This window comes from Podarcis filfolensis (assembly GCF_964270895.1).
Source record: "Podarcis filfolensis genome assembly, chromosome: 13".
Taxonomy (NCBI): domain Eukaryota; kingdom Metazoa; phylum Chordata; class Lepidosauria; order Squamata; family Lacertidae; genus Podarcis; species Podarcis filfolensis.
The window spans coordinates 25,412,465-25,429,454 of record NC_139615.1 but is presented as its reverse complement, the minus strand read 5'-3'; the positions used below and the strand labels follow the sequence as shown (position 1 = coordinate 25,429,454).

At 40.5% G+C, this 16,990-nt stretch overlaps 2 protein-coding genes across 3 annotated transcripts in view; both read right to left on the bottom strand.

Annotated features, from left to right (window-relative positions):
* Positions 1-3,940: 3,940 nt before the first annotated feature.
* Positions 3,941-16,990, bottom strand: part of LOC310746660 (olfactory receptor 10A2-like) — a gene marked incomplete at its 3' end in the record, with an annotated part of 44,731 nt that continues 31,681 nt past the window's right edge. The window contains exons 1-2 of one of the 2 annotated variants that reach the window (XM_083580641.1): positions 5,213-5,235; positions 3,941-4,895 (exon numbers count right to left, since the gene is read on the bottom strand). In XM_083580641.1, coding sequence (XP_083436767.1) covers positions 3,941-4,894 — 954 coding nt within the window. In that variant the 5' untranslated portion in view covers position 4,895; positions 5,213-5,235. Of the gene's footprint in view, positions 4,896-5,212; positions 5,236-16,990 lie in introns of those variants that run through there. The other variant, XM_083580640.1, reaches the window with a different exon arrangement.
* On the bottom strand, positions 9,754-16,623 carry LOC310746675 (olfactory receptor 10A7-like; the record flags this gene model as incomplete). Its single annotated transcript, XM_083580656.1, has 2 exons — positions 9,754-10,519; positions 16,430-16,623. 2 exons carry the CDS (start codon positions 16,621-16,623, stop codon positions 9,754-9,756), a joined length of 960 nt encoding a protein of 319 aa, XP_083436782.1.

Here is a 16,990-nt window from a genome sequence, read left to right as displayed (position 1 = left end):
CCTGGAAAAAGAACATTCAGAACTGATAAATTTAGGATATTATTGCTTGGCTGTACACAATCTTTTTATATAGATTATATGTGGGATTATTTGTTCAAGGACTGCCAGGCTGATAAGGGAACGATCCAAAGGCACATACTGCAGTGTTTAACTTCATTGGAATCAATAGGATTTAGAGGTGATATTATAATAAAAATTCTAAATTATACCTAAATTATAGCTTCTGTGCCTTGTTCTTATGGGGAGGTATAGTTTTAATAATCATTAAAGAGATTTTGCCGAACTTTCCATCTATATAATCATCATTTTCTTTATTAAACATAGCTAACCTTTATTAAACAAGTGCTAACCTTTGGTAGGATTGTTCCTAGCTAACATTATTAATAGGCATCAAGCCTGAAAAATAATCATTGTCCAAGAAATAATTTAGTATCATTCATGAGAAGGAATGTACAAAGTGTGTTCCTTCAGAGTGAAACATGTCAAAGTCTTCAAAAGAAAATAATCTGGTACTTACTGAAGCCCTGAAGGTCACAGCCAGATCTCTGTTCCTGACACCCTAGTTGCACTAGAGATTTCTCAGGCACAGTTATAGAAGGTATACACTACTTTCAGTGTATTTGCCTCTTCACCATGTTTTATTCTGCCAGATTCTTCCCTCTGGGAGCTGTGCTCACAATGAATTATTCACTGAGCAGGCAGATGCATTAATGTAGCTGTTCAGTTATCCATTGTGATATTTCTTTTAAAATAACTTTAAAGCCCTTCATTCTTTGTTCTATGGGGCATATGGCTGTGCAGACATAGAATTATAGAATTGTAGAGTTGGAAGGGACGTAAGGGTCATCAAGTCCAACCCCTGCATGGGCTGTATGGGGTGTTTGGGGAGAGGTAGTACCTCTGTTGGTACAGACATGATTCTTCTGGGGTAGTTTCTTCCCCTTTGGTCCCCACCCACCAATCAGCTGTCACCTGTGGCTGTCAGAAGCTGTCTTCTGGGACAACTCCTACAGTTAAGCTGGTGCCAAATGTATTGCTGTTTTACTCTCAACCACATCAGTGAGGTTGAGAAGGGGGGGGGGGGCAGCCCAGAACTTCCATTCATTTTTGCCAGTTCAGTGGTTTAATTGTTCTCTGAGACAAAATGATGCCAACAAATATACTGTAATGGGTAAACACTTTCTTGACCCTATTGTATAACCTGCTGCAAACAAACAAGAATTCGTGCTCAGTTCCCCATCATTTTCCAGTCACAAATCCGAGATTGTGTCCTTGGTCTCTCCCCCCCACCCCCCACCCAGCATGCCAGAGTTTTCTCCATGAAAACCCACTCTTCCAGGCAGAATCAGAGCAAATGTAAATTTGGGTTTTCTGAGGTTTGACATTTGCTCCAATTCAATTTTATAGAGTGTGTTTTTACGAGAAAGCTCTGGAGGTGGTGGTGTGGATGCATTCAGAAAAGAAGCTTTAAATTGCAGACAATGTCTGGAAAGTGTGGAGAAAAGGTAAGTGTGGATGATGCTTTACCTTGCCACAAACTGTACAAAGAAATCTCAATAAACAGGTAATTTAGAAATGACTTTACTAGCAAGCTGGACCACTAAAATTATTTTTTCCCCCAAGGATGAGATGTGCTTGATGATAGATAATTATAGACAGATAGATGATAGATGATAGAAAGATGAGAGAGAGAGAGAGAAAGGAAGAAAGAAAAAAGAAAGAAGAAAGATATTCTACATTGGCCTTTGAAAGGGCTACAGGGGTGATTTTCATGAATGACTGAGACTAGGCTTGGTTTCACCAATAAAAGTTGTAATTGGCAGCATGTGGCATACAAAGTACAGTGGTAGGATTGGGGAGAATCTTTGTCCCTTTCTTTTCACCGCTGTCAGTCTGGGTGTAGGCCAGTTAAGCCAGAACTAGCAAGTAATCTCCTCCCGCTCCACCTCCTTAACATGCTCTGCCCCAAAATGGGTGATTTCAGAGGATCCAAGGCAGGTAATGAGAAGGGTAGACACAGAGAGCACCTAGCCTTCCTGGATCTTCTCTGACCCCAATGTAGCTTTCTCCTCTTTGGCAGACTCCAATCTTATCACATGTAGCATGACTCTAAAATGTTGTAGGCACATAAGTGAAAAATTCCATTTGGGTCTGGCAACAATACACACGGTAATCCAGACAGTTATTTGGATGAAGTTTATTAAGAGCTAAGCGGAAAGTAAGAGGGCAAATGGAAGACAGAAAGTTGCTTCAACAAGATTAAAGAATAAAAAATCCACCCACAAGTTATCCCATGCCTGGCTATCATAGTATTATAGAATCGTAGAGTTGGAAGGGACACTGAGGATTAACTGGTTCAACCTCCTGTAGTACCTATCTTACTGCAGCTATTCACAATCAGCCTTTGGGTCTCATTCTGTGCAAAGTTGCAGAATTCATTACAGACCCTCCAATATCTATCCAATGAAAGAGGGACATCTTCTATTATTATTTCTTAGTGTTGGTCTTTCTTGTTGTGGTTGCTGCTGCTGCTGCTATCATTATACATCCGCTGCCCATATGACTGGGTTGCCCCAGCCACTCTGGGTAGCTTCCAACATATATAAAACCTGAATAAAATGTAAAAATATATAAAAAATGAATAAAAACTTCCCTATACAGGGCAACCTTCAGATATCTTCTACAGGCTCTACAGTTACTTATCTAATTGGCTCGGGGGTTGCCTAACTCCATACCCCCAATATTTCGCCAGTGAAAATAGGTACATCCTAAGAAAAAGTGGGACATTCTGGGATTAAATCAGAAACTGAGACAGCTTCTGTAAATCTTAAAAAAGGGAAGTGTGGAGGGTCCATGATGGTCAAGTAATATGAGGGATGTTGAGAGACAATGGGCTATATGGCAACAGTTCACTTCCAAGAGGTTTGATCCAGGTAAATCTTGAATGATATCTGGCATTGTCCAGACAATCACAAGGCAGTCAGTAGCCAGGGGAATGTCAATCAGTGCTAATTTAGTCTCTGCAAATTTTGGAAGTTAATGCAGGAAAAAGGTGGGTTTGTGGTTCTTTGTACTGGCTGATTCAGACAAATGGAAACACCTCTGGAACAGAAGCATGCTAATTATTGCATTGTGAGATCATGCGACAAAATGTGAGAGTAGCCCTGCATATAATTCTTTCTTGCCATTTAAAATCTAGTGCAGCATGGTGGGAACGGATTTTTTAAAAAAACATAAAACAAAAACACCACAGTTCTGGAATGCAGCTGCTATTGCAGTGCAAAAGGGATGTTCTAAATTGGGACAGAAGCACTAGCATCATAATCAGAAAAACACATGCAATAAACCCCACATCTGAATGCAGCTTGGCAGAAGCTCCCCAGAGTTTCAGGAAAAAATCTTTCCCAGCCCTGCCTGGACTGAACATGGGACCTTTTGCATATAAAGCATGCAGTTTACCCTTCAGCTCCGATGGTATTGGATGAAGGGACAGGAAACTTTCTGTCAGAGAATGACTTTCATATTAAGTTATATTAGGTTCCAAGCTTAATTGAGGATGATTCACACTTCCCCCAATAGTTTCCATCCATTCTCCAACACAAATTGTTTAGGAGGAATACTCAATTCTCACAGAGATATCTTTTGGGGGATTTTTGGAGATTTCACTAGGAGGGAACCACAATCTTTCCTCACACAAATTTATTTACTATAAATTATCCCACTGTTTGAGCTGTTAGGTATATAAAGGCAAGGTTAGATGACAAAAATTGCCATTTAAATCAAGGGTCATATATTAAATCACAATTAACTTAATCCTATTAATTTTAAGGGGACCACAGTTCTCCTAAATCATTCTGGATCCAAGCTAATGCATTCAGAAATGAGTAGGCACAAGTCCCTACCTGTTTTGGAACTCCCACAATACGTCAGTTAATTTTTATCACCCAAAAGGTCTTCTACCCCAGATTCTTTTAAAGGAATGTTTTACCTCTTTATTCCTCAAGCTGTATATGAGGGGGTTCAAAATGGGACCAATAACAGTATAGAAGAGTGATAGATATTTGTCAGTGTTTGGTGAGTAAGTGGAATTGGGCTTCAAATATGTAATACAAGCAGAACCATAGAACAAGGTCACCACAATGAGGTGTGAAGAGCAGGTGGAGAAGGTCTTCTTCCGACCTTCAGAGGATGAGATCTTCAAAATGGCTGTTATAATGCCAGCATAAGACATCAAGATCAGGATAAAAGGCAAAGTCACAAAAATCATAGCCACCACAAAGACTGCAATCTCAACCCTTGAGGTGTCCCCACAGGCCAATTTCAACAAAGGAGGAATGTCACAAAAGAAGTGGTTGATCACATTGGAGCCACAGTAGGAGACAGTAAACACCATACTGGTGTGTCCAAAGGACATCAGAAACCCACTTAGCCAAGATGCCACAGCTAAAGTAATAGAAACTTTTTGGCTCATCAGGACGTGGTAGTGTAAGGGTTTACAAATGGCAACATATCGATCATAGGCCATTGAGGCCAAGAGGAAACATTCTGACCCACCAAGGAAGAATACAAAGTAGGTCTGCAATGCACATCCAATGAAGGAGATGGATTTATTTCCAGAAAGGAGATTTGCCAGCATCTTAGGGACATTCACCGATGTGTAGCAGATCTCCATAAAAGACAGGTTTCTTAGGAAGAAATACATGGGGGTGTGCAGGGCAGGATCAGCCAATGTCAGAAGAATGATTAGAAGGTTTCCTGCCAGAGTGATGATATAGAGTACCAGGAAAGCGGAGAACAATGTACTTTGCAGGTTTGGATCATCAGAAAGACCCAGGAGGATGAATTTAGCTGGTGCTGTACTGTTTTGTAGAATGTATTCTTTTCTGTTCTTCATCCTGGAAAGAGAACATAAAGAACTAATGAAGTTAGAGTAAGGTTGTTCAGCTATACACAATCTTTTTATATAGATTATATGTGGGACTAAGTTCATTGACTGCCAGACTATATAATAATCATTTTCTTTATTAAACATAGCACGTGCTAACCTTTGGTAGAATTGTTCCTAAATAAGATTATTAAAAGGCATCAAACTTGAAAAATAAAGATTGTCCAAGAAATTATTTAGTATCATTCATGAGAAGGAATGTACAAAGTGTGTTCTTTCAGAGTGAAACATGTCAATAGCTACAAAAGAAAACAATCTGATACTTACTGAAGCCCTGGAAGGTCACACCCAGCTCTCTGTTCCTGACGCCCTAGTTGCACTAGAGATTTCTCAGCCACAGTTATAGAACATAGTGATCTTAGGCTGCTTTCAGTGTATTTGCCTCTTCACCATGTTTTATTCTGCCAGATTCTTCCCTCTGGGAGCTGTGCTCCAAGGCAGATCACAATGAATTATTCACTGAGCAGGCAGATTCATTAATGTAGCTAATCAGTTATCCACTGTGATACTTCTTTTGAAATGATTTTAAAGCCCTTCATCCTTCGTTCTATGGGGCATATGGCTGTGCAGACATAGAATTATAGAATTGTAGAGCTGGAAGGGACGTAAGTGTCATCAACTCCAACCCCCTGCATGGGGTGTATGGGGTGTTTGGGGAGGGCTGGTACCTCTGTTGGTACAGACATGATTCTTCTGGGGTAGTTTCTTCCCCTTTGGTCCCCACCCTCCACTCAGCTGTTACCTGTGGTTCCCAGAAGCTGTCTTCTGGGACAACTCCTGCAGTTCAGCTGGTGCCGAATGTATTGCTGTTTCATCTTGACTACATCAGTGAGGTTGAGAAGGGGGTCTTGTCATCTGGGGCAGGCCAGAATATCCATTCATTTCTGCCAATTCAGTGGTTTGATTGTCCTCTGAGACAGACTGATGCCAACAAATATACTGTAATGCAAAAACACTTTCTTGACCACATTGTATAACCTCCTGCAAACAAACAAGAATTAATGCTCAGTTCCCCATCATTTTCAAAACACAAATCTGAGATTGTGTCCTTGGTCCCTCCCCACCACCCACCACCCCGCATGCCAGAGCTTTCTCCATGAAAACCCACTCTTCCAAGCAGAATCAGAGCAAATGTCAATTCGGGTTTTCTGAGGTTTGACATTTGCTCCAATTCAACTTTAAAGAGAGTCTTTTTACGAGAAAGCTCTGGAGGTGCTGGTTTGGAAGCATTCAGAAAAGAAGCTTTAAATTGCAGACAATGTCTGGAAAGTGTGGAGAAAAGGTAAGTGTGGATGATGCATAACCTTGCCACAAACTGTACAAAGAAATCTGTATGAATGCTCAATAAACAGGTAAATTAGGACTGACTTTAGTAGCAAGTTGGACCACTAAAATTCTTTTCCCCCCCAACAGAGAGATGTGTTTGATGATAGGTAGATAGATGATAGATAGATGATAGATAGATAGATGATTGATCGTCAGAGAAAGAGAAGAAGGAAGGAAGGAAGGAAGGAAGGAAGGAAGGAAGGAAAGAAGGAAAGAAGGAAAGAAAGAAAGAAAGAAAGAAAGAAAGAAAGAAAGAAAGAAATTCTACATTGGCCTTTGAAAGGGCTACAGGGGTGATTTTCATGAATGACTGAGACTAGGCTTTGTTTCACCAATAAAAGTTGTAATTGGCAGCATGTGGCATACAGAGTACAGTGGTAAAAGGTACAGTGGAAGGAGTGGGGAGAACCTTTGTCCCATTCTTTTCACCGCTGTCAGTCTGGGTGTAGGCCAGTTAAGCCAGAACTAGCAAGTAATCTCCTCCCCCTCCACCTCCTTAACATGCTCTGCAACCAAATGGGTGATTTCAGAGGATCCAAGGCAGGTAATGACAAGGGGAGACACAGAGAGCACCTAGCCTTCCTAGATCTTCTCTGACCCCAATGTAGCTTTCTCCTCTTTGGCAGACTCCAATCTTATCACATGTAGCATGACTCTAAAATGTTGTAGACACATAAGTGAAAAATTCCCTTTGGGTCTGGCAGCAATACACATGATAATCCAGACAGTTATTTTGATGAAGTTTATTAAGAGCTAAGCAGAAAGTAAGAGGGCAAATAAGAGGGCAAATGGAAGATAGAAAGTTAATTCAACAAGATAAAAGAATAAAAAATCCACCCACAGGTTATCCCATGCCTTCCTATAATAGTATCTTAGAATCGTAGAGTTGGAAGGGACCCTGAGGGTCAACTGGTTCAACCTCCTGCAGGACGTATCTTACTGTAGCTCCTTACAATCAGCCTTTGGGTCTCATTCTGTGCAAGGTAGCAGCATTGATTGCAGACCCTCCAATATTTCATCATCATCAATCTTTATTACGGTCCACAGACCCAACAAATAATTACAAAGCAATACACAATTCATAAAGCCTACCTCCAGGTTAAACAAGCATTTTGTTCAGAATATAGGGTTCATTTGTTCTTGCAACCACCGATAAAACTTTGCCACTGCTAATGTTCTAGCAATCGTCCGGTCTTCCAATAGGAACCTGACATAGTGAGCCTCTTATTTTCCCGGGAAAGGTACCAACAAGGGTAGTATCAGTTCAGCCCTGGCCTTCACACAATGCAACACAATATGATTTATGGAATCAATGTCTTGAGGACACGAGCAAAGTCTGTCCTGGTAGGGAATTCCTCTCAACCTGCCATCCAACACTGCAGAAGGAAAGACATTTAGTCTGGCTTTGGTGAAAAGCCTTCGATAGTTTGGTACTGTCAGGTTTTTAATGTAAGATGTTAATTTAAAGAAATATCCATATTGTACTCCTACTGCCAGCAGACTACAGACTGCGTTTGATCGAGATCGCAAGTCATTGTGTGCATTATCCCATAATCTTTGCTTTAACATCTTTTGGGTGCCTTCATAACCCAGGTAATACAGTTGGGGGGGGTGACAGACCAATAGAGGTGGCTTTTTTAGCCATGGTTTTCTGCCATTTGCCATTTCTCCAATGAAAAGAGGGACATCTTCTATTATTATTATTATTATTATTATTATTATTATTATTATTATTATTATTATCATTAGTGTTGTTGTTGTTGCTGCTGCTGCTGCTATCATTATAAATCTCCTGCCCATATGACTGGGTTGCCCCAGCCACTCTGGGTGGCTTCCAACATATATAAAAACTGAATAAAAAGTTTTAAAAATTCCCTATACAGGGCAACATTCAGATATCTTCTAAAGGCTCTATAGTTACTAATCTAATTGGCTCGGGGATGGCCTAACTCCATCCCTCTAACATTTCTCCAATGAAAATAGGGACATCCTAAGGAAAAGCGGAACATTCTGGGATCAAATCAGAAACTGAGACAGCTTCAGTAAATCCTGGACTATCCCTGTAAAAAAGGGAAATGTGGAGGGTCCATGATGGTCAAGTAATATGAGGGATGTTGAGAGACAATGGGCTATATGGCAACAGTTCACTTCCAAAAGGTTTTATCCAAGTAGGTTTTGCATGATATCTGGCACTGTCCAGACAATCACAAGGCAGTCAGTAGCCAGGGGAATGCCAATCAATGCTAATTTAGACTCTGCAAATTTTGGAAATTAATGTAGAAAAAAGGTGGGTTTAGGGTTCTTTGTACTAGCTGATTCAGACAAATGAAAACACCTCTGGAACAGAAGCATGCTAGGAAAGTCCAAAGAGAGGAAATTATCGCATTTTAGTTCATGTGACAAAATGTGGGCAGTATCCCTGCATATAATTCTTTCATGCCATTTAAAATCTAGTGCAGCATGGTAGAATAGCATTTTTTTAAAAAACAAAAACCCACAGTTCTGGAACGCAGCAGCTATTGAAGTGCAAAAGGGATGTTAAAAATCGGGACAGAAGCACTAGCTTCATAACCGGAAATACACATGCAATAAACCCCACATCTGAATGCAGCTTGGCAGAAGTTCCCCAGAGTTTTAGGAAAATTCTTTCTCAGCCCTGCCTGGACTGAACATGGGACCTTTTGCATACAAAGCATGCGATCTACCCTTGGGCTGCGATGGGAATGGATGAAGGGACAGGAAACATTCTGACAGAGATATTGTTATATTAGGTTCCAAGCTTAATCGAGGATGATTCCCACTTCCCCCAATAGTTTTCCTTTTTTTAATAATATTTTTTATTAATTTTAACATATAAATTATAAAATGTACCACAAAACTTATCACTTATACAATCTTTTTAGACTTCCATCAGCACCTGTGATGATCCACCATTTTAACCACTTCTTATGCATTTCTTAACTTTATATTGCCTTTACATCTCTTAACAAATCATCCTCCCCCTTGTCCATTTTTACAATACTTCTAATAATACTCCTCACAAAACTTCTTGCAACCCTACAAACGTCATCTGTTCTTCACAATTACTTTTCAAATTGTCCGTAAATCCCCCAATAGTTTTCCATCCTTCCCCAACACAAATTGTTTAGGAGAAATCCTCAACTCACAGAGATATCTTTTGGGGGATTTCTGGTGATTTCACTAGAAGGGAACCACAATCTTTCCTCACACAAATTTACTTACTATAAATTACCCCACTGTTTGAGTTGTTAGGTAGATACAGGCAAGGTTATATGAATTAAATTCCCATTTAAATTAAGGGACAAATATTAAAGCATAATTAACTTAATCCCGTTAATTTTAAGGGGACTAGAGTTCAACTAAATCATTCCATATTCAAGCTAATGCTTTCAGAAATTAGTAGGTACAAGTCCCTACCTGTTTTGGAACACCCACAATACAGTTATGTCAGTTCATTTTTATCACCCAAAAGGCTTTCTATCCCAGAATTTTTTAAAGGCATGTTTTACCTCTTTATTCCTCAAGCTGTATATGAGAGGGTTCAAAATGGGACCAATAACAGTATAGAAAAGGGAGAGAAATTTACCAGTGTTTGGTGAGTAAGTGGAATTGGGCTTCAAATAAGTAATACAAGCAGAACCATAGAACAAGGTCACCACAACGAGGTGTGAAGAGCAGGTGGAGAAGGTCTTCTTCTGACCTTCAGAGGACGAGATCTTCAAAATGGTTGTAATGATGCCAGCATAAGACATTAAGATCAGGATAAAAGGAAAAGTCACAAAAATCATAGTTGCCACAAAGACTGAAATCTCAACCCTTGAGGTGTCCCCACAAGCCAATTTCAGCAAAGGAGGGATGTCACAAAAGAAGTGGTTGATCACATTGGAGCCACAATAGGAGACAGTAAACACCATGCTGGTGAGTCCAAAGGACATCAGAAACCCACTTAGCCAAGATGCCACAGCTAAAGTAATATAAACTTTTTCGCTCATCAGGACGTGGTAGCGTAAGGGCTTACAAATGGCAACATATCGATCATAGGCCATTGAGGCCAAGAGGAAACATTCTGACCCACCAAGGAAGAATACAAAGTAGGTCTGCAGAGCACATCCGATGAAGGAGATGGATTTATTTCCAGAAAGGAGGTTTGCCAGCATCTTAGGGATATTTACTGATGTGTAGCAGATCTCCAGAAAAGACAGGTTTCTTAGGAAGAAATACATGGGGGTGTGGAGGGCAGGGTCAGCCAATGTCAAAATAATGATGGGAAGGTTTCCTGCCAGAGTGATGATATAGAGTACCAGGAAAGTGGAGAACAATGAACTTTGCAGGTTGGGATCATCAGAAAGACCCAGGAGGATGAATTTAGCTGGTGCTGTACTGTTTTGTATAATGTGTTCTTTCCTGTTCTTCATCCTGGAAAAAGAACATAAAGAACTGATAAATTTAGGATATGATTGTTTGACTATACAAAATATTTTTATATAGATTATATATGGACTCTGTTCATTGACTGCCAGGCTGTATAATAATCATTTTCTTTATTAAACATAGCAAGTGTAACCTTTGGTAGGATTGTTCCTAAGTAACATCATTAAAAGGCATCAAACTTGAACAATAAACTTTGTCCAATAAATTATTTAGTATCATTCACGAGAAAGAATGTACAAAGTGTATTCCTTCAGAGTGAAATGTTTCAAAGGCTTCAAAAGAAAACAATCTGGTACTTACTGAACCCTGGAAGGTCACACCCAGCTCTCTGTCCTGACACCCTAGCTGCACTAGAGATTTCTCAGGCACAGTTATAGAAGGTAGTGATCTTAGGCTGCTTTCAGTGTATTTGCCTCTTCACTAAATTTTATTATGCCAGATTCTTCCCTCTGGGAGCTGTGCTCCAAGACAGATCACAATAAATAATTCACTGATCATGCAGATTCTTTAATGTAGCTATTCAGTTATCCATTGTGATACTTCTATTATATTAACTTTAAAGCCCCTCATCCTTTGTTCTATGGGGCATATGGCTGTGCAGACATAGAATTATAGAATTGTAGAGTTGGAAGGGACCCAAGGATCATCTAGTCCAACCCCTTGCATGGGGCATATGGGTTTGGGACAGGTAGTGCCTCTGTTGGTACACACATGATTCTTCTTGTGTAATTTGTTCCCCTTTGGTCCCCACCCTCCACTCAGCTCTTACCTGTGGCTCCCAGAAGCTGTCTTTTGGGACAACTCCTGCAGTTAAGCTGGTGCCAAATGTATTGCTGTTTTCCTCTCGACCACATCTGTGAAGTTGAGAAAGGGGTCTTGTCATCTGAGCAGTCCAGAACATCAATACACACTGCTCAGGCTTGTGTCCAGGGGAGGGCCCTTCAATTCTGCCAATTCAGTGGTTTGATTATCTCCTGAGGCAGACTGAGGCCAACAAATATAATGGGAAAACACTTTCTTGACCAAGTTGTATAACCTTCTGCAAACAAACAAGTATTAATGCTCGGTAAATACCTGATGTTGTCTAAGGGTTTATCTATACTAACCTTTTCTCCATCATTTTCTGGGCACAGGTCCGAGATTTAAATCTCTGCATCCTTGTGGGATTTTTTCCCCTATGCCAGAGCTTTCACCATGAAAACCCACTCTTCCCAGCAGAATCAGGGCAAATGTCAATTTGTTTTTTTCCGAGGTTTGAAATTTGCTCCAATTCAACTCTGAAGAGTGGATTTTCACAAGGAAGCTCTGGGGAAGGTAATGTGGAAGCATTCTGAAAGGAAGCTTTAAACTTTCAACCCTGTCTGGAAAGTGTGGAGAAAGGATAAGTGTGGGAGATGCCTAAGCTTGCCACAAACTTTGTACAAAGAAATCAATATGAATGCTTAATAAACAGGCCATCTCGAACTGACCTTAATATCAAGCTGGACCAGTAACATCCTTTTTCCCCCAAGAGAGAGATTTGCTTGTTGAGATAGATGATAGATAGATGATAGATAGATGATAGATAGATATAGATAGATAGATAGATAGATAGATAGATAGATAGATAGATAGATGAAAATAGATAGATAAAATAATGGCTTGGCTCTCCCACAGAAGCGAGACACTGGTAGTAATTATCTTAGGTTTATTGCTCAAATACGTAAATCACTCCGGAACTCCTTCACTTCATTTCTGACTCCAAGTTTGCAGTTGCCGAGTCTAAAGTCCACCCCTTCCTCTTCCTACAACGGGGGGGAAAAGCCCTTTCGCTTTCGCTCTTTCCCCCTCCTTTCACTGACCTTTTCACACCTTCGAGTTTTTGGGCTGGCTATTCCCGGCCTCCCTCCCTCTGTTTCTGAGCTAAGACTGCTATTTTGTGTATCTCTGCTCTGGCTCCACTTTCCTTGCTCACTATGCTCAGGGATCAGGTTACCATTGCTATTTGTTGCCTGCTCTCTGTTCCCTGAAGCCATGCCGCTAGGCTGTCCCTCCTCCCTCTCACATTCCAGCTCACATTCCAGTGTCCTTATCTCTCTTTGTCTGGTCTCATTCCCAGTCTCTGTCAGCTCTGGGACGAAGCTGACGATAGATAGAAAGACAGACAGACAGACAGATAGATGGATAGATAGAAATGATAGTTAGGTAGGTAGGTAAAAGGTAACAGACCCCTGGATGGTTAAGTCCAGTGAAAGGCGCCTATGGGGTTGTGGCGCTCATCACGCTTTCAGGCCGAGGGAGCTGGCATTTATCTACTGACAGCTTTCTGGGTCATGTGGCCAGCATGACTAAACTGCTTCTGGTGCAAGGGGCACCAAGATGGAAACCAGAGCGTGTAGAAACACTGTTTACCTTCCTGCACTAGCAGTACCTATTTATCTACTCACGCTGGTATGCTTTCAAACTGCTAGGTTGGCAGGATCTGGGACAGAGCAAGGGGAGCTCATCCCATCACAGGGATTCGAAACGCCAACCTTCAGATCGGCAAACCCAAGAGTCTGAGTGGTTCGGACCACAGCACCACCCGTGTCCCTGCGACAGATGATAGATAGATAGATATAGATAGATAGATATAGATAGATAGACAGACAGATAGACAGATTTACATATACTACATTGGCAATTATAAGTCTTTGAAAGGGCTACAGGGGTGATTGTCCTGAATGACTGAGACCAGGCTTGGTTTCACCAATAAAAGTTGTAGTTACCACCATTTGGCATACAAAAAAAGGTAGGCAAAAGGTACAGTGGAAAGAGTGGGGAGAACCTTTGTTCCCTTCCTTCCACCGCTGTCAGTCTGGGTGTAGGCCAGCTAAGCCAGAACTAGCAAGTAAGCTTCCCCTCCACCTGCTTAACATGCTCTGCCCCCAAACGGGTGATTTCAGAGGATCCAAGGCAGGTAATTAGGAGGGGAGACACAGAGAGCACCTAGCCTTCCTGGATCTTCTCTGAGCCTACTGTAGCTTTCTCCTCTTTGCAGACTCTAATCTTCACACATGTAGCATGACTCCAAAATGTTGTAGACACATAAGTGAAAAATTCCCTTTGGGTCCAGCAGCAATACACACAATAATCCACACAGTTATTTTGATGAAGTTTATTAAGAGCTAAGCAGAAAGTAAGAGGACAAATGGAAGACAGAAAGTTGCTTCAACAAAAAATAAAATAAAATAAATCCACCCCCAGGTTATCCCATGCCTGCCTATCATAGTATCATAGAATCGTAGAGTTGGAAGGGACCCTGAGGGTCAACTGGTTCAACCTCCTGTAGTACCTATCTTACTGCAGCTACTTACCATCAGCCTTTAGGTCTCATTCGGTGCAAAGTAGCAGCATTGATTGCAGACCCCCCAATATTTATCCAATGAAAAGAGGGACATCTTCTATTATTATTTATTACTATTACTATTATTATTATTATTATTATTATTATTATTATTATCTTTAGTGTTGTTGTTGCTGCTGCTGTTGCTGCTGCTGCTATCATTATAAATCTCCTGGCCATATGACTGGCTTGCCCCAGCCACTCTGGGTAGCTTCCAACATATATAAAAACTGAATAAAATGTTTAAAAACTTCCCTGTACAGATATCTTCAGATATATTCTAAAGACTCTATAGTTACTTATCTAATTGGCTCGGGGGTTGCCTATCTCCATACACACAATATTTCTCCTGTGAAAATAGGGACATTCTAACGAAAAGTGGGGCATTCTGGGATCAAATCAGAAACTGAGACAGCTTCTGTATGTCCAGGACTGTCCTTGTAAAAAAAGAGGAAAACATGGAGGGTCTGTGATGGTCAAGTTATATGAGGAATGTTCAGAGACAATGGGCTATATGGCAACAGTTCACTTCCAAGAGGTTTGATCCAAGTAGGTCTTGCATGATATCTGGCACTGCCCAGACAATCACAAGGCAGTCAGTAGCCAGGGGAATGTCAATCAGTGCTAATTTAGTCTCTGCAAATTTTGGAAATTAATGCAGAAAAAATATGGGTTTGGAGTTCTTTGTACTGGCTGATTCAGAGAAATGGAAACACCTCTGGAACAGAAGCATGCTAGGATAAGTCCAAAGAGAGGAAATTATTGCATTGTGAGTTCATGTGACAAAATGTGTGCAGTATCCCTGCATATACGTAATTCTTTCCTGCCATTTAAAATCTAATGCAGCGTGGTGGAGAAGCAAGTTGTTGTTGTTGTTTAAAAAAAAAACACAATTCTGGAATGCAGCTGCTATTGAAGTGCAAAAGGTATTTTAGAAATTGGGACAGAAGCACTAGCTTCAGAACGGAAAAACTCATGCAATAAATCCCACCTCTGAATGCAGTTTGGCAGAAGTTTCCCAGAATTTCAGGGGGAAAAACTTTCCCAGCCCTGTCTGGTCTGAACATGGGACCTTTTGCAAACAAAGCATGTGATTTACCCTTGGGCTCCGATGGTATTGGATGAAGGGACAGGAAATTTTGTGTCAGAGAATGACCTTCATATTAAGTTATATTAGGTTCCAAGCTTAATCGAGGATGATTCACACTTCCTCCAATAGTTTTCAATCCATTCCCCAACAAAAATTGTTTAGGAGGAATCCTCAACCCTCGCTGAGATATCTTTTGGGGGATTTTTTGAGATTTCACTAGGAGGGAACCACAATCTTTCCTCACACAAATTTATTTACTATAAATTATCCCACTGCTTAAGTTGTTAGGTAGATTCAGGCAAGGTTAGATGAATTAAATTCCCATTTAAATCAAGGGTCATATATTAAAGCATAATTAACTTAATCCCATTAATTTTAAGGGGACCACAGTTCTAATAAAAAAATTATGGATCCAAGCTAATGCTTTCAGAAATTAGTAGGTACAAGTCCCTACCTATTTTGGAACTCCCACAATATGTCAGTTCATTTTTATCACCGAAAGGGTCTTCTATCCCAAATTCTTTTAAAGGCACCCTTTACCTCTTTATTCCTCAAGCTGTATATGAGGGGGTTCAAAATGGGACCGATAACAGTATAGAAAAGGGAGAGAAATTTGTCAGTGTTTGGTGAGTAAGTGGAATTGGGCTTCAAATATGTAATACAAGCAGAACCATAGAACAAGGTCACCACAATGAGATGTGAAGAGCAGGTGGAAAAGGTTTTCTTCCGACCTTCAGAGGACGAGATCTTCAAAATGGTGGTTATAATGCCAGCATAAGACATCAAGATCAGGATAAAAGGCAAAGTCCCAAAAATCATAGTCGCCACAAAGACTGCAATTTCAACCCTTGAGGTGTCCCCACAAGCCAATTTCAGCAAAGGAGGGATGTCACAAAAGAAGTGGTTAATCACATTGGAGCCACAATAGGAGAGAGTAAACATCATGGTGGTGTGACCAAAGGACATCAGAAACCCACTTAACCAAGATGCTCCAGCTAAAGTCGTATAAACCTTTTGGCTCATCAGGACGTGGTAGTGTAAGGGCTTACAAATGGCAACATATCGATCATAGGCCATTGCGGCCAAAAGGAAACATTCTGACCCACCAAGGAAGAATATAAAGTAGGTCTGCAGAGCACATCCAATGAAGGAGATGGATTTATTTCCAGAAAGGAGGTTTGCCAGCATCTTAGGGACATTGACTGATGTGTAGCAGATCTCCAGAAAAGACAGGTTTCTTAGGAAGAAATACATGGGGGTGTGGAGGGCAGGGTCAACCAATGTCAGAAGAATGATGAGAAGGTTTCCTGCCAGAGTGATGATATAGAGTACCAGGAAAGTGGAGAATAATGCACTTTGCAGGTTTGGATCATCAGAAAGACCCAGGAGGATGAATTTAGCTGGTGTTGTACTGTTTTGTAAAATGTGTTCTTTTCTGTTCTGCATCCTGGAAAGAGAACATCAAGAACTGATTACTATAATTTAGGATATGATTGTTTGGCTATACAAAATCTCTTTATATAGATTATATGTGGAACTCTGTTCAAGGACTGCCTAGCCGATCAGGGAATGATTCAAAGGCACATACTGAGGTGTTTAACTTGATTGGAATCAATAGGATTTAGCAGTGATCTTATAATAAAAATTCCAAATTATACCTACAGCTTCTGTGTCTTGTTCATATGGGGAAGAATTTTTTAATAATCATAAAAGATATTTCTCTGAAATTTCCATCTATATATTCATTTCCATCTATATAATTTTCTTTATTAAACATAGCAAGTGCTAACCTTTGGTAGGATTGTTCCTAAAT